Genomic DNA, 23,918 nt, shown 5'->3' on the forward strand with positions numbered 1-23,918 from the left:
ATATTTAGTGCACATTTAGATTTTATACTGCGTAGACTATCATGCTGACAAAATAATGAGAACTTTTTCGCCATGGACTCCACCATGTAGTATAATTTCCACAGCAGTTTCAACTTTGGTTCATTATTGAAGCTGCTCCTGCAAGCTTTTACCAGTACAGTGTACGTTACTGACATATGTACAAACCACGAATCCTCTTTCACGAGATTTTTTTTGTATCTGATACATACCATTGGTCTGTGGGAAGAATGCCGACGAGAGCTGCCGGCCGGTGTGGCCGAGCGGTTCTAGGCGCTACAGTCTGGAACCACGCGACCGCTACGGTCGCAGGTTCGAATCCTGCCTCGGGCATGGATGTGTGTGCTGTCCTTAGGTTAGTTAGGTTTATGTAGTTCTAAGTTCTAGGGGACTGATGACCTCAGATGTTAAGTCCCATAGTGCTCAGAGCCATTTGAACCATTTTTTTGACGAGAGCCATTTAAACTCAGATCTTGTTTACTGAATTTACTAGTGTTGGAAACTTATGAATTTTAGACACCTTAACCACTTGGAAATACCATAGAAGTCGAAACTGCAGCAAACTAGCGACCCCCCCCCCCTTCCCCTTGCTTCACATGGGCAGCACTAAGTACCTGAGCCAGAGAACTTTCTCACAAGGCAAGGCACTGTGAAGAATTGTTATTAAAGTTGAGAAAACAATATTAGGTATCTGAACATCATGACTGCCATACACTGCCAAAAAAAAAATGCAACTCCCTTATGGAGAAGGCCATTTTACTTAGATGTAATTTCAGAGATGGTTCTTCATTGTAGGAGTGTATGATAACAAATTCGGACCAAATGAGACATGCTTTGAGCGGTCTAAGGCGCTGCAGTCATGGACCATGTGGCTGGTCCCAGCAGAGGTTCAAGTCCTCCCTCGGGCATGGGTGTGTGTGTTTGTCCTTAGGATAATTTAGGTTAAGTAGTGTGTAAGCTTAGGGACTGATGACCTTAGCAGTTAAGTCCCATAAGATTTCACACCCATTTTTTTTTTAGACACGCATATGTGTCCAAGGAGTCGCACCAGTACACTGTGTGCCCCTTCTGGTGGCAATGCATACACGTATTTTCGCATCCAAACGATCATAAAGATTCCATATGGCACCTTGTAATAGGCTGTCCCAAGAATAATGTGCCTTTTGTTACAATAAGGCAGTGGCTATTCCCGACTCGGGAATACATGCAAGTTTCTACTTTATAATATCCCATATATAGTCAACTGGCAAAAGATCACGTGATGTTGCTGACCAGGGCTATTGTACCATGAAGAATACATAGCTCAGGGATAACATCCTGTGGAGTGTAGTGGGCATTGGTTTTGGTACTTTATCTTGCTGCAGTAATACCAAACGGAACTATGGGTTGTAGCTGATGGCTCTCCACTCCAGGAAGCCTGGAATAGAACCTACGTGTCGCGGCCGAATGCGCTCTGCAATAGGTAGCTTACCAGGCTTACACTATGCACATGTATGCTCATCATTTGCCTACTCTCATCCCTGGCGGCAACAGCGCACCATTCCACGATGGTCCAGTCGGCTATTTCATGAAACCAGAGTAGCAATAATTGGCAGTGTCGTGGTGTCAGTGGTAGCCCAACCAGAGGCACACGTGATCTTTGTTCTGCTGCAAGCAGACTATTCACTGTGGTTCCTGATAACACAGCAGATGCAACATTGTCCTGCTGGAAAAGCACTTTTCTTAGTGGAGGCTCGCTCCCTTTCTGCCTTCCTTATTCAACTCTCTGTGGTTTGTCAGTTCTACCTGTGGTGTCATGAACCACAAAGGGTTTGTGGTTGGCTCCAGGCACAGTCAGGCTGTGAGTGGGCACCTCTTCCTCGCTGGTATGTTCTATCCAGTCGAACTGGGTGGATGTTCATCCAGGTGGATTAGCCCACAGACAAGCAACTGAAAAGTAACCTGCTTCAAGAATAGCCTGTAATTCCTAGAATATCTCGCCATTTCCGACACTTGGTTTTGATACATTATTCGTCAAGCGAGGACAGAGAAATTTGGGTACTGATATAGGAGTGCGGGTTAGCTACTACAAACAGCATAGTGAACGCATTATTGTGGCCAAGATAGACACAAAGCCCATGCCTACTACAGTAGTACAAGTTTATATGCCAACTAGCTCTGCAGATGATGAAGAAATTGATGAAATGTATGACGAGATAAAAGAAATTATTCAGGTAGTGAAGGGAGACGAAAATTTAATAGTCATGGGTGACTGGAATTCGTCAGTAGGAAAAGGGAGAGAAGGAAACATAGTAGGTGAATATGGATTGGGGGGAAGAAATGAAAGAGGAAGCCGCCTTGTAGAATTTTGCACAGAGCATAACTTAATCATAGCTAACACTTGGTTCAAGAATCATGAAAGAAGGTTGTATACCTGGAAGAATCCTGGAGATGCTACAAGGTATCAGATAGATTACATAATGGTAAGACAGAGATTTAGGAACCAGGTTTTAAATTGTAAGACATTTCCAGGGGCAGATGTGGATTCTGACGACAATCTATTGGTTATGAACTGCAGATTGAAACTGAAGAAACTGCAAAAAGGCGGGAATTTAAGGAGATGGGACCTGGATAAACTGAAAGAACCAGAGGTTGTGCAGAGTTTCAGGGAGAGCATAAGGGAACAATTGACAGAAATCGGGGAAAGAAATACAGTAGAAGAAGAATGGGTAGCTCTGAGGGATGAAGTAGTGAAGGCAGCAGAGGATCAAGTAGGTAAAAAGACGAGGGCTAATAGAAATCCTTGGGTAACAGAAGAAATATTGAATTTAATTGATGAAAGGAGAAAATATAAAAATGCAGTAAATGAAGCAGGCAAAAAGGAATACAAACGTCTCAAAAATGAGATCGACAGGAAGTGCAAAATGGCTAAGCAGGGATGGCTAGAGGACAAATGTAAGGATGTAGAGGCTTGTCTCACTAGGGGTAAGATAGATACTGCCTACAGGAAAATTAAAGAGACCTTTGGAGAGAAGAGAACCACTTGTATGAATATCAAGAGCTCAGATGGCAACCCAGTTCTAAGCAAAGAAGCGAAGGCAGAAAGGTGGAAGGAGTATATAGAGGGTTTATACAAGGGCGATGTACTTGAGGACAATATTATGGAAATGGAAGAGGATGTAGATGAAGATGAAATGGGAGATAAGATACTGCGTGAAGAGTTTGACAGAGCACTGAATGACCTGAGTCGAAACAAGGCCCCAGGAGTAGACAACATTCCATTAGAACTACTGATGGCCTTGGGAGAGCCAGTCATGACAAAACTCTACCATCTGGTGAGCAAGATGTATGAGACAGGCGAAATACCCACAGACTTCAAGAAGAATATAATAATTCCAATCCCAAAGAAAGCAGGTGTTGACAGATGTGAAAATTACCGAATTGTCAGTTTAATAAGTCACAGCTGCAAAATACTAACGCAAATTCTTTACAGACGAATGGAAAAACTGGTAGAAGCGGACCTCGGGGAAGATCAGTTTGGATTCCGTAGAAATGTTGGAACACGTGAGGCAATACTAACCTTACGACTTATCTTCGAAGAAAGATTAAGAAAAGGCAAACCTACGTTTATAGCATTTGTAGACTTAGAGAAAGCTTTTGACAACGTTAACTGGAATACTCTCTTTCAAATTATGAAGGTGGCAGGGGTAAAATACAGGGAGCGAAAGGCTATTTACAATTTGTACAGAAACCAGATGGCATTTATAAGAGTCGAGGGGCATGAAAGGGAAGCATTGGTTGGGAATGGAGTGAGACAGGGTTGTAGCCTCTCCCCGATGTTATTCAATCTGTATATTGAGCAAGCAGTAAAGGAAACAAAAGAAAAATTCGGAGTAGGTATTAAAATCCATGGAGAATAAATAAAAACTTTGAGGTTTGCCGATGACATTGTAATTCTGTCAGAGACAGCAAAGGACTTGGAAGAGCAGTTGAACGGAATGGACAGTGTCTTGAAAGGAGGATATAAGATGAACATCAACAAAAGCAAAACGAGGATAATGGAATGTAGTCAAATTAAATCGGGTGATGCTGAGGGGATTAAATTAGGAAATGAGACACTTAAAGTAGTAAAAGAGTTTTGCTATTTAGGGAGTAAAATAACTGATGCTGGTCGAAGTAGAGAGGATATAAAATGCAGACTGGCAATGGCAAGGAAATCGTTTCTGAAGAAGAGAAATTTGTTAACATCGAGTATAGATTTAAGTGTCAGGAAGTCGTTTCTGAAAGTATTTGTGTGGAGTGTAGCCATGTATGGAAGTGAAACATGGACGATAACCAGTTTGGACAAGAAGAGAATAGAAGCTTTCGAAATGTGGTGCTACAGAAGAATGCTGAAGATAAGGTGGGTAGATCACATAACTAATGAGGAGGTATTGAATAGGATTGGGGAGAAGAGAAGTTTGTGGCACAACTTGACAAGAAGAAGGGATCGGTTGGTAGGACATGTTTTGAGGCATCAAGGGATCACATATTTAGCATTGGAGGGCAGCGTGGAGGGTAAAAATCGTAGAGGGAGACCAAGAGATCAATACACTAAGCAGATTCAGAAGGATGTAAGTTGCAGTAGGTACTGGGAGATGAAGAAGCTTGCACAGGATAGAGTAGCATGGAGAGCTGCATCAAACCAGTCTCAGGACTGAAGACCACAACAACAACATAGGCTATGCTAAAATATAATCACTTTTACTACACTGTTGCTTGGGAGGAAGGTTTGTGGCCCATCATGTCGCAGACCTCCCCTGCCCTCTTGCATACACACCTGGCATGAAACATTATCAAGTATACGATCATATGTGGTATCAAGGGAAATTTGTGACTGGAAGTAGCATCAAGTGTGCCTCAGGGAAGTGTGCTAGAACCCTTGCTGTTCGTGTTGTATGTCAATGACCTAGTAGACAATACTAACAGAAAATGCAAGCTTTTTGTAGATGATTTAGTTCTCTATGATTAAGTACTGTTGAAAAAAGCTGCTGAAACATTTGTTCAGATCTTTATAAGATTTGAAAGTAGTGAAAAGATTAGAAACTTGCTTTAATTCTTCAAAAATGTAAACTGTCTACGTCACAAAACGAAAAAAACTGAACCATCCTATTGCTACACCATTACTTAATGGCAAAAGCAATCAGACAACTCATAAAAATACATCAGAATGACAACTTGTGAGGATATGAAATGTAGTAATTACATCAACCCAGACAGAGGTCAGAGACGGCAGACTTTCATTCTATGGTGTATACATGCAGACTGATGCGCCAAATGAAAATTTGTACCACGGCTGGGATTCAAACATGGGTCTTCTCCTCACTAGGTAGACGTGCTAGGCTCTACACTACCCTGACACAGTGGCTCTGCACAACAGCAAGTAGTATCCTAGCATGCCTTCCTCCTCAGTACAAATTCCCATGAATGCATCAGCCCACTTGGCATTCCCCCTAAACCCGAACAGCATATCAGAGCCTTTCCAACTGCTTTGATTAAAGCACCTATGCCTGGGTTTCTGGCAGAATTCCCTGTTTCGTTCGTTGCTGAGGTGCTATTCCAATACAGCAGGAGAGCCTCTGCAGTGCCGTTCAGTTTAGGGGAAATACCAAATGGGCTGATGTGTGAATGGGAATTTGGATTGAGAAAGGACTCATGTCAGGGCAGTGTGAGGAGTTATGCAAAGCCACTGTGACATGGTGGTGTAGTGTCTAGCACGTCTACCTAGAGAGCAGGAAACCCAGCTTTGAATCCCAGCCTTGGTACAAATTTTTATTTGTCGCTTCAGCTCCAGTGTTTGGGACCTGTGCAAAGTAGGACTAACAGAGGATATTGAGTGAATACAGAAAAGGGCAGCACAAATGTTCACGTTTTTTTTTGCGACACGGAAGAGTGCCACAGCGATATAAAAGCTGAACTAAAAAAATGGTTCAAATGGCTCTGAGCACTATGGGGCTTAACATCTCAGGTTAATTTAGAACTACTTAAACCTAACTAACCTAAGGACCTCACACACATCCATGCCCGAGGCAGGATTCGAACCTGCGACCGTAGCGGTCGCGCGGTTCCAGACTGAAGCGCCTAGAACCGCACGGCCACAAAATCTGAACTGGGAGATGCTTGTATGTAAGTACTAACTATCACGTGAAAACCTACTAACAAAGTTTCAGAAAGGAGCACTCTTCGATTAATTTTGTGACTGACAGACGTGTGTGGTGGGAAGCAGATTTGCTGGCTCATACACAATGTGCCATATGCTCATTCAGCAAGGCTGTAAGCAGGGTGTACCATGGCGTGCCAAACCACACACAAGAACGATGTGCAGGCCACGTGCAGATAGATGCTTAGCCTGTCTAGGCTACGCTCTCTCCTTCTCGGAAGTACCAGGCACAGTATGAAATATCATTAAGTACTGCAGTGCAGCATGTTTTGGTCAGCATGACTTTCTCAGTTTGGCAGAATTGCTGTGTTAGCGATGTTTATCCTTCGCTATTTGTTCGTGGTATAAGCAAAGTTCAGATGTGCAGTGGCTGTTTGCCCAAAAAGAACCAGGTAGTGATCAGTCGTTACAAGCGTTCAAAATGAATGGAAATGACAGGAAGAAGTATGAGAATTCTCAATAAATATTATGCAGCCGTATAATAGACAGGTACCTCAGATTTGCTATGGAACTACACTCCTGGAAATGGAAAAAAGAACACATTGACACCGGTGTGTCAGACCCACCATACTTGCTCCGGACACTGCGAGAGGGCTGTACAAGCAATGATCACACGCACGGCACAGCGGACACACCAGGAACCGCGGTGTTGGCCGTCGAATGGCGCTAGCTGCGCAGCATTTGTGCACCGCCGCCGTCAGTGTCAGCCAGTTTGCCGTGGCATACGGAGCTCCATCGCAGTCTTTAACACTGGTAGCATGCCGCGACAGCGTGGACGTGAACCGTATGTGCAGTTGACGGACTTTGAGCGAGGGCGTATAGTGGGCATGCGGGAGGCCGGGTGGACGTACCGCCGAATTGCTCAACACGTGGGGCGTGAGGTCTCCACAGTACATCGATGTTGTCGCCAGTGGTCGGCGGAAGGTGCACGTGCCCGTCGACCTGGGACCGGACCGCAGCGACGCACGGATGCACGCCAAGACCGTAGGATCCTACGCAGTGCCGTAGGGGACCGCACCGCCACTTCCCAGCAAATTAGGGACACTGTTGCTCCTGGGGTATCGGCGAGGACCATTCGCAACCGTCTCCATGAAGCTGGGCTACGGTCCCGCACACCGTTAGGCCGTCTTCCGCTCACGCCCCAACATCGTGCAGCCCGCCTCCAGTGGTGTCGCGACAGGCGTGAATGGAGGGACGAATGGAGACGTGTCGTCTTCAGCGATGAGAGTCGCTTCTGCCTTGGTGCCAATGATGGTCGTATGCGTGTTTGGCGCCGTGCAGGTGAGCGCCACAATCAGGACTGCATACGACCGAGGCACACAGGGCCAACACCCGGCATCATGGTGTGGGGAGCGATCTCCTACACTGGCCGTACACCACTGGTGATCGTCGAGGGGACACTGCATAGTGCACGGTACATCCAAACCGTCATCGAACCCATCGTTCTACCATTCCTAGACCGGCAAGGGAACTTGCTGTTCCAACAGGACAATGCACGTCCGCATGTATCCCGTGCCACCCAACGTGCTCTAGAAGGTGTAAGTCAACTACCCTGGCCAGCAAGATCTCTGGATCTGTCCCCATTGAGCATGTGTGGAACTGGATGAAGCGTCGTCTCACGCGGTCTGCACGTCCAGCACGAACGCTGGTCCAACTGAGGCGCCAGGTGGAAATGGCATGGCAAGCCGTTCCACAGGACTACATCCAGCATCTCTACGATCGTCTCCATGGGAGAATAGCAGCCTGCATTGCTGCGAAAGGTGGATACACACTGTACTAGTGCCGACATTGTGCATGCTCTGTTGCCTGTGTCTATGTGCCTGTGGTTCTGTCAGTGTGATCATGTGATGTATCTGACCCCAGGAATGTGTCAATAAAGTTTCCCCTTCCTGGGACAATGAATTCACGGTGTTCTTGTTTCAATTTCCAGGAGTGTATATTGCAACACCCTGTGGAAAGAATTTGAAGATTCAATTGACGATGAAAGAGTAAAAGATTGCACTGATCAACAGACAAGTTTCATTGTTCTGTACATCAGGAAGCACTCTGCACTAAATTTGCAGACATGGAGAACGTTTTGGAATTTTGTGGTATGTATAGTAAATTTTCTGAAGTTGCACAGGTTATTATACTGTAAGTTGCAACAGTTTTCGATGGAACTGTTTGAAGAGTATGGAGACTTTATATAATACCCCAAAGTACGTTGGTTAAGTCAAAGGACATACCTGAAACAATATTTCGATTTAAAACTCGCTATTGTTGAATCTTTGAAGGAGGAAGGAGAGCAAGGACCAAAACTGGAATGAATTGCACACTGCCTACACTGTAGGGTAAAAAACAAATATTTCTGAGTTGATGGGAATGCATTAAAAAAGAAAATCGCATTATGTGACCAAATACTGGCAAAAACGCCGTCCTATTCCCTAAACTCACTGGCATAAAAGAAAACATGGGTTTTGAAGAAGTCATTATGGCCTTGAAAGTATTACAAGGGTAGCTTTCTAAATGTTTTTAACGCACTGCCAGTCTTACATCTGTCTTCGAGATCTCAGTTTCAGTTGACAGCGCCACTTTGCATGTGTGGATATAACTGGTTGATCTGCAGGGTAATTCCTCTTTAAAACGCAAGTTCTTTTACTTTAAAAAGTCCTTGAGGTCGTCATTATTTTCCTCAAGAAGAGTTTCCATGCCTCCATACTGAGGATGCAAATGTGATAAAATATTACGATCAACATACGAGCGGTGTTCCAACCGTTATGTAACACATTTTTTCTCGGCCAGTTTCCGTTGAAAAAAATGTAGAATTTGTTGTGCAATGTGGTGGAACATACGTACTTCTACCCCTATAGTTTCATGAAGTCATGAGAAGTGGCAGCAGTATACACACCGTAGCCTTAAAAATGATGTTTGTAATGGTGGTGCATTCCAAAGAGAGAGCTGTAACTGAGTTTCTTTCGGTGGAAAACCAGATATTCATAGGCGCTTCCAGAATGTCTACAGACACTTCTCAGTGAACAAAAGCACATTGAGCCTTTGAGTAAGGCGTCTGCCATCATTGCAACAAGGTCACGCAAACCTATCTGATATCCCATGTCTTGATTTGATGCACACAGCTGTGTTACCCTCAGGAAACTGAAGAAACAGCTACAGCATGTTAGGCGCCACCCTAGAGGAGCTCACAAAAATTCATCTAATTGTTCTTTCTCATTCACAATACATCCCAGATCTCGCACCTTCTGCTTCCGTCTGTTTCGCCCAATAAAGAATGCACTCCATGGGAAGCAGTACATGGATGTTGGGAAGGTTATTGATGCAGCAAGACGTTGGTTATGACGTTGGCTATTAGAGTGGTACCATGTGGGCATACAACCCATCGCGATTAGGTGGCATAAAGGTGTCACATTGTACAGAGGCAAAATATTCTACCAAGAGTCAATCAATCACTGGGGATTATGTTGAAAAACTTGGTTTTGCAGCCAGAAGACTAGGGAATAATATGAGGTACTGGAATCCCAAGGAAATACAACCTGGATTCAGGAAGCAGATGTGTTGCATTACTTCTTGAATGCCCCTCATATGTTCTGTGAAGAGGTTTTTTTTCGATTATAAAACTAAGTCACTATTATGTGGCAACCTGGGTGTAAAAATCTGTGAAATTGTCTGTGTCTGTCTGTATGCTGTTAATTTGTACCAGATAAAAATTATGTTATGCCTTCAGCGTGCTAAAAATAACTAAATAACGCTGAAAATTTGTTTCTCTTTTGTGATCTGTTGTTGAGCAGTATGAAATATAAAAAGTTACAATGAAATGAATACCACTGGCTGCATACAGGCGTTGATATAAGTCAACGGGGACAGTTGACAATGTGTGCCCCAACCGTGACTCGAACCCGGGATCTCCTGCTTACATGGCAGACGCTCTATCCATCTGAGCCACCGAGGACACACAGAACAGTGCGACTGCAGGGACTTATCTCTGGCAACAGTGCCCGAACTTTTACGAGCATCGGCAGTAAAGCCGCGAGTAATGAGTATGATGGGCAGGGGCACTATGAATATAGTGCTGGACAATATGTTGCGAATGTGGGTCTCACGGGAGGCGTGCCAGAGATAGAAAGTCCGAAAGAACAGATACCATCTTCATATAAATACACAGTGCGACTGCATTGTCACTTCATGCAGCACTTTCGCAGTTTCCTCCTCATCCGCGTCTGCACACTCACACAGTGTAGCACGGAAGTAGAGGCAGTGTGCAGCCAGGTAGAGAACTGTGCCACTCATGTGAGGGCATGGCTCAGATGCCAAATTCTCTGCCATCCCTGTACGCTGATTGTGCCTGTAGAACAGGCATCACAGGAAGCGCATGGACTCCAAGGAAGAACTGGGAATAGCTAACACCCAGTCCCTACCACTGGACGTGCTGAAACGCCAATGGTAAACCTATTTTAATCAAAGTATAAGCGAGGAATCAAGGTACCACAACCATAGGTGGAAGCACAAGCGGCCAAAGACACTACTAGCTAGGGCATAGCCACCTATGGTGAACTAACATACACAAACAAGCGACAAACGTCGGCAAGCCCCTGCATATCAGCAACACTGACATAATTACCAGCTACTATTATAGTCGACCAATAGGCCACAGCAGGGACAACGACGAGTTCGCCCACTGACGCACAAACAATTCGCCATCACCCTACACTGTGCATCCGACATATGACCTACTGGACACAAAAACGATGATAAACCTATCTGTTGCAGGTTGCTGACGCTGAACGAGAGCTCTACACCTGCACCCACCCAGCGGCAGCCTCTGAGCAACACCACCGCACAACGTCAAAGGGTATCGACATGCATGATACCCACTACTAACAAAGGCTATCCTTGCACGAGCTATCGTAGGCAGCAAGACATCCGCTACTGGTCTTACCACCCGACCTAACTATCGCAGAGGTGTTTTTCCCTTGGCTCTTGCCTTGGCACTTTTTTTCCTCTGCCCTTCAAACCGCTACCCTTCGTTCGACGTCGACCCAATTTATCTCCAGGTGAGCACGTATTAATGGTTAACCTTAACCAGACGTACGTAAACATCGCAGTACCCACATCCTGCGACACCTCACTTTAGTGAAAACTAACCCTTATGCAGAGATGGACAGTAGACCTATTGAGTTGGCCATCATATCGGTGCGGGCGTGGAGGGGCTCCACCTCTATTTTAAAAAAAAGGAATCAAGGATAAAAAATAGTTCAAATGGCTCTAAGCACTACGGGAATTAACATCTGAGGTCATCAGTCACCTAGACTTAGAACTACGTAAATCTAACTAACCGAAAGACATCACACACATCCATGCCCAAGGCAGGATTCAAACCTGTGACTGTAGCAGCAGTGCGGTTTCGGACTGAAGCGCCTAGAACCGATCGACTACAGCGGCCGGCAATCAAAGAGATACTACAACCTCCTATACATCACACCTGTAGGGGCCACAAAGCAAGAGTAGTGTAACTGGAGCCGGCATGCAGGCATTTATAAATTCTTCTTGTGCTCCATATGTGAATGGAATGGGAAGAGACCTAATAACTGGTTCAGTGGGAAGTAGCCTGTGCCTTGCACTTTGCCGGCTGCTGTGGCCGAGCGTTTCTAGGTGCTTCAGTCCGCAACCGCGCTGCTGCAACAGTCACAGGTTCGAATCCTGCCTCGGGCATGTATGTGTGTGATGTTCTTAGGTTAGTTAGGTTTAAGTAGTTCTTGGTCTAGGGGACAGATGACCTCATATGTTAATTCCCATAATGCTTAGGGCCATTTCAACCATTTGTAATGGTTCTTAGAGCACAGATATACAGGCTGTTACAAAAAGGTACGGCCAAACTTTCAGGAAACATTCCTCACACACAAAGAAATAAAATATGTTATGTGGACATGTGTCCACAAACGCTTACTTTCCATGTCAGAGCTCATTTTATTACTTCTCTTCAAATCACATTAAACATGGAATGGAAACACACAGCAACAGAATGTACCAGCGTGACTTCAAACACTTTGTTACAGGAAATATTCAAAATGTCCTCCGTTAGCGATGATACATGCATCTACCCTCCGTCACATGGAATCCCTGATGCGCTGATGCAGCCCTGGAGAATGGCGTATTGTATCACAGCCGTCCACAATACGAGCACGAAGAGTCTCTACATTTGGTACCGGGGTTGCGTAGACAAGAGCTTTCAAATGCCCCCATAAATGAAAGTCAAGAGGGTTGAGGTCAGGAGAGCGTGGAGGCCATGGAATTGGTCCGCCTCTACCAATCCATCGGTCACCGAATCTGTTGTTGAGAAGTGTACAAACACTTAGACTGAAACACTTGTAAAGGCACATGTTCTAGCAGCACAGGTAGAGTACCCCGTATGAAATGATGATAACGTGCTCCATTGAGCGTAGGTGGGGCCCAATCAAGACATCACCAACAATGCCTGTCCAAACGTCCACAGAAAATCTGTGTTGATGACGTGATTGCACAATTGCGTGCGGATTCTCGTCAGCACATTCATGTTGATTGTGAAAATTTACAATTTGATCATGTTGGAATGAAGCCTCTTCCGTAAAGAGAACATTTGCACTGAAATGAGGATTGACACATTGTTGGATGAACCATTCGCAGAAGTGTACCCGCAGAGGCCAATCAACTGCTCATAGTGCCTGCACATGCTGTACATGGTACGGAAACCACTGGTTCTCCCGTAGCACTCTCCATACAGTGACGTGGTCAATGTTACCTTGTACAGCAGCAGCTTCTCTGACGCTGACATTAGGGTTATCGTCAACTGCACGAAGAATTGCCTCGTCCATTGGAGGTGTCCTCGTCGTTCTAGGTCTTGCCCAGTCTCGAGTCATAGGCTGGAATGTTCCGTGCTCCCTAAGACGCCGATCAATTGCTTCGAACGTCTTCCTGTCGGGACACCTTCGTTCTGGAAATCTGTCTCGATACAAACGTACCGCTCCACGGCTATTGCCCCGTGCTAATCCATACATCAAATGGGCATCTGCCAACTCCGCATTTGTAAACATTGCACTGACTGCAAAACCACGTTAGTGATGAACACTAACCTGTTGATGCTAAGTACTGATGTGCTTGATGCTAGTACTGTAGAGCAATGAGTGGCATGTCAACACAAGCACCGAAGTCAACATTATCTTCCTTCAATTGGGCCAACTGGCGGTGAATCGAGGAAGTACAGTACATACTGACGAAACTAAAATGAGCTCTAACATGGAAATTAAGCGTTTCCGGACACATGTCCACATAACATCTTTTTTTTATTTGTGTGTGAGGAATGTTTCCTGAAAGTTTGGCCGTACCTTGTTATATCATCCTGTAGATGTAGGAGTGTAGGCCTTGAGTATATGCATTTCATTTGTCAACGTGAGTGAGCGACTTTCAGGATTGGCCGCAGTTCGAGTGAGGTACTGACCTGTGCCAGCACGACTACGCGGCAGAGGAAGGCGCCAAAGACCCAGCGGCCCATGAAGGTGTAGAGCGGCGTGAAGGGCACGCACAGCAGGCACAGCATGAGGTCGCTGAGCGCGAGGTTGCCGATGAACAGGTTGGTGAGGGTGTGGGCGGGCCGCGCGCGCGCCACCACCACCAGCACCAGCAGGTTGCCCGCCACCCCCACGACGAAGATGGCGCCGTAGAGCAGGCCGAGCAGCGCCTGCACCCAGGCCAGCTGCACCGGGTCCTCCTCGTTCACCCACAGTGTGCCGTTGTACTCCAGCACGTCCGCCAGCTCGAAGGGCGCCTCCATGATGTCTCACACCCACAGCTCACTCACTCCCGTCACGAACGCACGATGCACGCTCCCAGCTCAACTACTGACAGTATACGAGCCATCCTCGGATCACTGAGTGTCCCACATTTTCACCACCCAAACAACACGCGAACACTTTTAGGACTCACATGGAAGCATCAGTGGATGAATTAAATTGGAGTGAAGTGACACTACTGCACTCCACTGCACACAACACACACTGCCTGTCAAACCACCGTATTTCCCACTGTCACGCTCTTAACTTCTCTTTGCAATTCAAAACTTTTGGCCTTTCATGAAAGTATCAGAGAATGGAATAAACTTGGGGTGAAAAGGACACTATTGGTCTATATATCGTCAGCCACAATCAAATACACACCACGTGCTGGCTGTCTGGTCACTGTGTGTTCTCAGTCTTCATGAGCTGAACACCTCTTTGCAAGTCATCGCGTTCAAGTCCGTACAATAGCGAAATGACAGTTCCTATTGTGCCACAACTAACAATGAAAGGAGCAAGACTGACGTAAAAAGGACACTACCGTGCAACGTACCCTTGCCACACACCACACAGTGGCTTCCTACAGACGTAAGAACCACAACTCTTTTCAGTGAAACAGAAAGACCTAGAAATCATTTTGGCTCGCTTAACCTGTAATCACAGCAACGCTGTGGCATACTTATCACGATCGTGGGTAGGGTACATTGCTGTTTCTTTCATGCTAAGTTACACTAAGATGTCTTCACATTCAGAAAAAAATATGGGCTATTTTTGTTATTTCTTACTGTTCAAAAACACCTGAAAGAATCAAAACACTTTAGCTTCCGATTAGTAACTTCCATTCGTGCATTGTTTACTTTCCAAACAATGCTGCTACAATGCATATCCTTCCTGCGATTTTATTATCGGTGTACGCCATCGAAACATAGCTGGACGTGCAGGTACTGAGCAAGAGAATCGAATCTGGTAGTCATACAGCAGAGCATCTGAAGAGCCCCTCAGCTATCAAACAATCAATGTTTACGTGCTCTATCTACTGCAGCACATCCCAGAAAACTTCCCCATTCTGTTAGCGTTTCCTCCAAAAGAGACTTGGACCTTCACACGTATCAGTCTCACGCTAAGTATCACTATTCAGTGATCGCAAAAGATACGAACGTTTGAAGCCAAACAGTGCGATCGTAAACGCGACCGCGACGTTCCGCAGAGCGTGGCGCGCGCTCCGGCTTCGACCGCACCGACGCACGACTGGTCGCAGACTGAGCGTCGTTTCTCCCCCAGGCGTGGTCCACAGCCCTGTGCTCCGCGCATGCGCGGCAGCAGGAGCAGACCGCAGCGCTGCCGGCGTCGCGCGGAGACTGCCATCAACTACGGCGCCTCTAGATGCCGGAGGATGCTAAGTTCACCGGACTTGGATACGATGTGGCGTCATTATGACGTATACACGCTACATCGAAAACGATAGAAACCGTATATCGACTATTCGACTTTTGTGAACTTTCGAGAGGTTGTGACAGGGTAGCGCTGTGCTCTGCACCATTCGTTGACATGTGTTTTGCGTTCCTTGCGTTTAAATCGTGTATTGTACTGTGTTTATGTCCTGTGCGTTGTTTTTCGTTTGCTCGTCTCTAATTATGTGTTCAGCATTCGAGAGACTAACGAGAGAAAATCTGAAAGAGTTCAGCATCGATGACGACAGGCAATTGCCTGGTTATTGTGAATCTCAAGCAGAAATTGATGTACTTCTGACCCAGCTGAAGTGCGTCGGTTATTTGTACTCGGAGAGAAGAAGCACTCAGCAGCCAAAATCTTTAGATGCGTCAAGACACCAACCTTTCGTTAAGATTACATTGAGAAATCCACTTCCCCTCGTATTTCATCTCCGATCGACGATTTTTCTTCAGCAATGCCTCATATTTTTCTTTTTAAGTTCGAAATTCAATCATTCTACACACCAGTCATTACTGGACACTAAGGTACCTGTCTCTGCGGTCCGAGTGTAAAATTACTTGGAATTATGGTTGATAAAAGACTATCTTGGGATGGACATATAAATTACTTAGCTAACAAACTTGCACGAGTTCTCTTTCAGCTATATAAATTAAGAAAAAAAAGTCAGCAAGAGTATGCTGCTACAATCTAATATGTACTGACAAGACCAATTGTATGAAACCATACTAAAATATTGATAATAAATAAATATTATTTTCGGCGTAAGCGTTCAATACAACAATCACACAATCTAATCTGGTCAGGACACAAGAAGACTTCACTTTTTTACGAAACGTGGTGTCCGTGGTGTTTTCAAGGCCACGGTCAGGAATATTTCTATTAATATCCAGCTCTTTTATTTTTGCGAAATACATATACGCTGCCACACTGAGCTGTTATCAGAATCGCACGTGTCAAAACAAACGACTAGCTGACGACAGTTTAGAATCTCGAACGTTCGCAAAAGTCGATAGGTGTGTTAATCGACTAAAGCGTGTTACGTCATAATGACGTCACATCATATCCAGGTTGGGTGAACTTAGCATCCTCCCTAGATGCCTGGTAGCGAAATTCACTCTCCTCTCCTGTCGGTGGATGCACTTCTTTACATATAAAAGGACTCACACAAGATCGCGTATACGGTGTTATCATTTGTACATTATCGAACTGCCTTTCCTGCTGCACCAGTCATTCCTAATCTCCCGCGGGAAGTATACAGTGTCGCTGTAAATAGAAGATGCCCTGAAAACGTTAGGAAGGTGTTCATAAAAACGATCTAGCAAACATGGGCCCGCGTTTGTGAGATAATTTCGAATTTACGAGCCACCACTGATTTCACCATTAAATAATGTTCTAGTTAATACAAACGTATTTAAAATGTAAACTTTTCGATTATGTTCCCACCTAATTCGGCTCAAAGTTAATAAAAGCCATTCAGCGCCAGCTTTTAAACAGGTGCCACGAACAGCTCCAGAGTCATTCTTCATCTGACTTTTGAGGAATAATTTATTCAGAGTGAGAACCACAGCAACGTATAGTCAGCTGTATGTAGTTTGCGTTCCATAATAAACAACAGATATCAGAGGGAGCATTTAGTTTGAACTACGTCTTAAATATATAGAATCTGAGACCTGAGAGGGACGTTGTTTGTGTAAACCACGAGAAAGCTAGGTTCATATACAGCAAAGCTTTCCTGGTATATTTTCTTACGTAGTTTTGTAATACATTCTCTAAAGATTATTTAATAAATAACTAACAAAATGACAATTACATCATCTCTTAACCCTAGAACATTATAGAGGCTGGATGTTACATTGTTGCACACTATCGCAAATTTTACTACTCCATATTTTATTCTAAGGAACTCATAATTTACAGTTTATGGTATATCACATACAAAATAAGTACAAACTGTCCTGTTTTATACCCTACACTAACAGTACCAGATTAGTAAGAACTGCAAATTGGTACCAATTGCAACTATAAATTTTACGAGGTTTTAGTAATGTAGGTTTAATGTGAGCCCCTTCTGGAGTTGAGAGTGACGTACATTAAACTTTCCGAGCGCTGAAAAGGAAACTAGTTCAGCTGTGGTTTAGTCGTTTCTCTAAATAATTTTTATAAAGTAACCTGCAGGATCATCACCACGATATTTAGCCTTTTGACATGCATAATTGTGTACTAGAGTTTTCATGTAATAAGGAATTGAGATAAACATATCGCAGTTGCTCCTATCAAGTCTTCTATTAACGTTAACTGAATTTTTCTTCGCTGCTCGGCGGAACATAATAGTACCATTAAATAGAAAAATACCTTCTAATATTGTGCAAAATTATGTTTATTTGGTTATGAACCGGATTTCGGCTTCTTATGCCATCTTTGGACGACAACTGAATGTCACAAACGCAGACAAATATGACGTGCAACTAACACAGATATTATTTGTGCAGAAGATACGAAAATGACGTACAGTGTTTACATAGCAAAACATTGCACTTCCTATGCAAATACTCTACGTGATTTTTATATCTTCTTACAGGTCAAATTTTATTTTCTTAGACGTTAAATTTTAAAAAAATACACTGTAACACGTTTTTTATTTCTAACTGAGAAGCCAAATACAAATTATCAGAGTTTTAAAAACGCTTCAGTGATGAAATAATTCAATAAAAACGTTCATACCGTATTTCGCCACTTCAGTGGTTGAATTTCCAAAACACTGATACACATTTTTTTAATTTCTAACCGAGAAGCCAAACACCAATTTTCGTAGTATAGCTCTATTACTACTTTAATGTTGTTGTTGTTGTGGTCTTCAGTCCTGAGACTGGTTTGATGCAGCTCTCCATGCTACTCTATCCTGTGCAAGCTTCTTCATCTCCCAGTACCTACTGTAACCTACATCCGTATGAATCTGCTTGGTGTATTCAGCTCTTGGTCTCCCTCTACGATTTTTACCCTCCACGCTGCCCTCCAATACTACATTGGTGATCCCTTGATGCCTCAGAACATGTCCTACCAACCGATCCCTTCATCTAGTCAAGTTGTGCCACAAACGTCTCTTCTCCCCAATCCTCTGCAACACCTTCTCATTAGTTATGTGATCTACCCACCTAATCTTCAGCATTCTTCTGTAGCACCACATTTCGAAAGCTTCTATTCTCTTCTTGTCTAAACTATTTATCGTCCATGTTTCACTTCCATACATGGCTACACTCCATACAAATGCTTTCAGAAACGACTTCCTGACACTTAAATCTATACTCGATGTTAACAAATTTCTCTTCTTCAGAAACGCTCTCCGTCCCATTGCCAGTCTACATTTTATATCCTCTCTACTTCGACCATCATCAGTTATTTTGCCCCCCAAATAGCAAAACTCCTTTACTACTTTAAGCGTCTCATTTCCTAATCTAATACCCTCAGCATCAGCCGACTTAATTCGACTACATTCCATTATCCTCGTTTTGCTTTTGTTGATGTTCATCTTATATCCTCCTTTCAAGACACTATCCATTCCATTCAACTGCTCTTCCAAGTCCTTTGCTGTCTCTGACAGAATTACAATGTCATCGGCAAACCTCAAAGTTTTTATTTATTCTCCGTGGATTTTAATACCTACTCCGAATTTTTCTTTTGTTTCCTTCACTGCTTGCTCAATATACAGATTGAATAACATCGGAGAGAGGCTACAACCCTGTCTCACTCCCTTCCCAACCAATGCTTCCCTTTCATGCCCCTCAACTCTTATAACTGTCATTTTGTTTCTATACAAATTGTAAATAGCCTTTCGCTCCCTATATTTTACCCCTGCCACCGTCAGAATTTGAAAGAGAGTATTCTAGTCAGAATTGTCAAAAGCTTTCTCTAAGTCTACAAATGCTAGAAACGTAGGTTTGCCTTTCCTTAATCTAGCTTCTAAGATAAGTCGTAGGGTCAGTATTGCCTCACGTGTTCCAATATTTCTACGGAATCAAAAACTGATATTCCCCTAGGTCGGCTTCTACTATTTTTTCCATTCGTCTGTAAAGAATTCGCTTTAGTATTTTGCAGCTATGACTTATTAAACTGATAGTTCGGTAATTTTCACATCTGTCAACACCTGCTTTCTTTGGGATTGGAATTATTGTGTTCTTCTTGAAGTCTGAGGGTATTTCGCCTGTCTCATACATCTTGCTCACCAGATGGTAGAGGTTTGTCAGGACTGGCTCTCCCAATGCCGTCAGTAGTTCTAATGGAATGTTGTCTACTCTCGGGGCCTTGTTTCGACTCAGGTCTTTCAGTGCTCTGTCAAACTCTTCACGCAGTATCTTATCTCCCATTTCATCTTCATCTACATCCTCTTCCATTTCCATAATATTGTCCTCAAGTACATCGCCCTTGTATAGATCCTCTGTATACTCCTTCCACCTTTCTGTTTTCCCTTCTTTGCTTCGAACTGGGTTTCCATTTGAGCTCTTAATATTCATAAAAGTGGTTCTCTTTTCTCTAAAGGTCTCTTTAATTTTCCTGTAGGCAGTATCTATCTTACCCCTAGTGAGATAAGCCTCTACATCCTTACATTTATCCTCTAGCCATCCCTGCTTAGCCATTTTGCACTTCTTGTCAATCTCATTTTTGAGGCGTTTGTATTTCTTTTTGCCTGCTTCATTTATTGCATTTTTATATTTTCTCCTTTCATCAGTTAAATTCAATATTTCTTCTGTTACCCAAGGATTTCTACAAGACCTCGTCTTTTTACCTACTTGATCCTCTGCTCCCTGCACTACTTCATCCCTCAAAGCTACCCATTCTTCTTCTACTGTATTTCTTTCCCCCATTCCTGTCAATTGTTCCTTTACGCTCTCCCTGAAACTCTGTACAACCTCTGGTTCTTTCAGTTTATCCAGATCCCATCTCCTTAAATTCCCACCTTTTTGCAGTTTCTTCAGTTTCAATCTACAGTTCATAACCAATAGATTGTGGTCAGAGTCCACATCTGCCCCTGGAAATGTCTTACAATTTAAAACCTGGTTCCTAAATCTCTGTCTTACCATTATATAATCTATCTGATACCTTTTAGTATCTCCAGAGTTCTTCCATGTATACAGCCTTCTCTCATGATGCTTGAACCAAGTGTTAGCTATGATTAAGTTATGCTCTGCGCAAAATTCTACCAGACGGCTTCGTCTTTCATTTCTTACCCCGAATCCATATTCACCTACTACGTTTCCATCTCTTCCTTTTCCTTCTACCGAATTCCAATCACCTATGACTATTAAATTTTCGTCACCCTTCACTATCTGAATAATTTCTTTTATTTCGTCATACATTTCTTCAATTTCCTCGTCATCTGCAGAGCTAGTTGGCATATAAACTTGTACTACTGTAGTAGGCGTAGGCTTCGTGTCTATCTTGGCCACAATAATGCGTTCACTATGCTGTTTGTAGTTTAATAATGTTTAATAATGTTTTTTTAAAGGCTTTCACCCACTATAGCACCTCCTTAGCCGCTGAATTTGCAAAAATGCTGACGCAATTTTTTTTCTTCTGATCTAGAAACGGAATACCAGTTTTCATAGTTTTAGCTTCAAACTGCCTTAATTGCGACATATCCTCAAAAAGCACTTTATCTCCTACTTCGTCTCCTTAGGGGTGGAATTACGAACAATCCCCTAGTAAGCGATGTGTACAGTACAAGATCAACACCCTCTGCAGATTTCAAGTTTCTATCGTTCGAAGTTTGGGATTTGTGGTGAAGAGTCAGTTAATTAGTCAGGCCCTATTTCACCCTCATAGGGTCGAATTTTCCAAAAACACGTATTTTTTTTAATTTCTAACCGAGAAGTCAAATATCAATTTTCATAGCTGTAGGTTTAAAAATGTGCAAGTACTTCTTTAATAATGATTTATTTTTTAAAAAAGTTCACCCTCTACTTTACCTCAAAAATGCAGAAACACGTATTTCTTTTTTTCTGAGCGAGAAATCAAATATTAATTTTCGTAGTTGTAGCTTCAAAATTACCTTAACAGCGACATATTTTCAAAAACTTTTCATCCCCTATTTCACTCCCTTAAGGCTGAAATTTCGAAAAACTCTTTCTTAAACGATACCCACCGTATAAGGCTAACACCCTTTACGTATTTAAAATTTCTGTCCTTGGCGGTTTGTGCTGGGCGATGATGCATCAGCCGGTCAGGACATTTCCTGTTATAGAAAGAGATTATGCGCCAACCAGATACCTATAAGTTCAAATCAGTTCCATTAAGGAATACATCAAAGCTGCCTCCTAACGGAGCTGAAAACTATGATTTAAACTGCGCTAAATAAAATGCAGTTTTCATGGACCATCAAAGGTTCAACACCTCTAATTTGCTGGAATTTCTTCCACTCACGTCGTTCCAGTTAATACAGAAATCACTTTGAGTTTTTTAAGTTGGGGTACTTTGCGTAATACTGGTTAATCATTGTAAATGGAGTGAAAGGATTAGTAGGTATGAGCTGTCATAGAATTCTGCGGAATTCATGAGTCCGTAACACTGAAGGATCCATGCGAAGCACTCGATCTGACCGAATGATTCCAACTGAAGCTCTTTCTTTGTTTAAGCAAACGGAAATCACTCACTTCAAGTTGATCCTGACTTACCACGGGGTGTCCGGGTTAGAGGTATACAAAGGCATTTGTTCATGTTTCAGTACATATAATTTACCACAAGGTGTCGGGCTTAGATATGTACAAAGGCATTTATTTATATTTCAATACCTATTAAGGTTTGCCTCTTACATTCGTCCAACGTTGTACACAGAAGCTCAAATTTGTTAATGCATGTTGATAACAGTTCTCGCCACAGTTCGTAAGCACGACAGGTTAATGATGCAACTTATGAAACTGAACTATTATACCAAGTTCTACTTAATATCTGTTATCCATTTCATACAAATTGCAATTATGTTAACAATAAATTATGAAATATGGCTAGCAATTTTATTTTTCTGTGCTACTATGACCAATGTGCACATTCACCATTAATCTTCATTGTAGTGATGGATGATATAATGAATACAGTAGCACAAATAATTGGTGAAAGGAAGATGAAAGCTATGGTGTTTGCAGATGGTTCAAATGGCTCTGAGCACTGTGGGACTTAACATTTGTGGTCATCAGTCCCTAGAACTTCGAACTACTTAAACCTAACTAACCTAAGGACATCACACACATCCATGCCCGAGGCAGGATTCGAACCTGCGACCGTAGTGATCGCGCGGTTCCAGACTGAAGCGCCTAGAACCGCTCGGCCACACCGGCCGGTTGTTTGCAGATGATCTGATGATTTGGGGGAATAAGGAGGAGGAAGTACAAGAGCAGTTGGACGTATGGGAACGAACAGTACAAGAATATCGGATGAAATTTAGTATAAGTAAGAGTGAGGTGATTATCACAACAAGAAAGAAGGAGAGAGGAATAACTGGAATAAAAGTTGGTGGGGAATGATTGAGGAGAGTGGAGTGTTTCAATTACCTAGGAAGCCTGATACAGGAAGAGGAAAAAACGACAGAGAAATAAACGAGCGGGGGAGAAAAGCAGAAGCATTTCGGAAGAGTGTCAGAAGCCTGATATGGCGCAAGGATGTACCCCAAATCAGTAAAAAGGTTATATACCGGTCATACTATGTCCCAATTCTGACATATGCATCAGAAACCTGGGTTATGAAAGGAAGAGAGAAAAGCAAAATACAAGCTAGTGAGATGAAATTCTTGAGAAACAGTGTTAGAGTGACAAAGATAGACAGGTTAAGAAATGAGAGGATCAGAGAGTTAATGAAGGTGAAACCATTACAGGAGCAGATAGAGAAATCAAGGCTGAAATGGTATGGACATGTTAAGAGAATGGAGGGGAAGAGGATACCCAGGAGGATACACGAGATGAAACTGGAAAGAAAGAGACGGAGAAGAAGACTGAGAGACAGATAGCTGAAAGGAGTAGAGCAATGCGTCCAGAAGAAAGGAGAAGACTGGACCAAGGTGAAGTCGGAGAGATGGGACAAGACAGAAGACGATGGAAAGGCCTATATTCCATACAGACCCGGCCAGAGGCTGGAAACAGTCCAAGAAGATGATGATGATAATGATGATTATGACTGTGACGAATGTGTTAAAAGTACTGACTGCAATTTTCCTCAGGGATATAATACAGAGTTGAAAAGGTATTTAAACAAGTTTCAGTTCATAAACGGTGCAGTTCCAAGAGTGAAATATGTACAAGATATCTGTAGGACCTTCGCACATTTGGTTCGTGGTGTTGCTGACGAATCTGCATCGCAGTCTTACACGCAAACCTCCAGATGTCAGACACTCAGATCGGTATCAAACGTTGTGTGTCGACAAAGTATCAACCAAACCAAAGATTTAGTTCGTGCTTTATGCTATCGTCCAGTAGAACGTGTATAAGTGG

At 43.3% G+C, this 23,918-nt stretch overlaps 1 protein-coding gene across 1 annotated transcript in view; it reads right to left on the reverse strand.

Moving 5' to 3' along the window:
- The window catches only part of LOC124606467 (prolactin-releasing peptide receptor-like), a gene marked incomplete at its 3' end in the record, with an annotated part of 102,534 nt that extends 87,305 nt beyond the window's left edge, over positions 1-15,229 (reverse strand). The window contains exon 1 of the mRNA XM_047138449.1: positions 13,662-15,229. Coding sequence (XP_046994405.1) covers positions 13,662-13,994 — 333 coding nt within the window. The remainder of the gene's footprint in view (positions 1-13,661) is intronic.
- Between the last annotated feature and the right edge of the window lie 8,689 nt (positions 15,230-23,918).

The sequence above is a fragment of the Schistocerca americana genome, chromosome 3, assembly GCF_021461395.2.
Source record: "Schistocerca americana isolate TAMUIC-IGC-003095 chromosome 3, iqSchAmer2.1, whole genome shotgun sequence".
In the NCBI taxonomy this organism is placed as follows: Eukaryota; Metazoa; Arthropoda; class Insecta; order Orthoptera; family Acrididae; genus Schistocerca; species Schistocerca americana.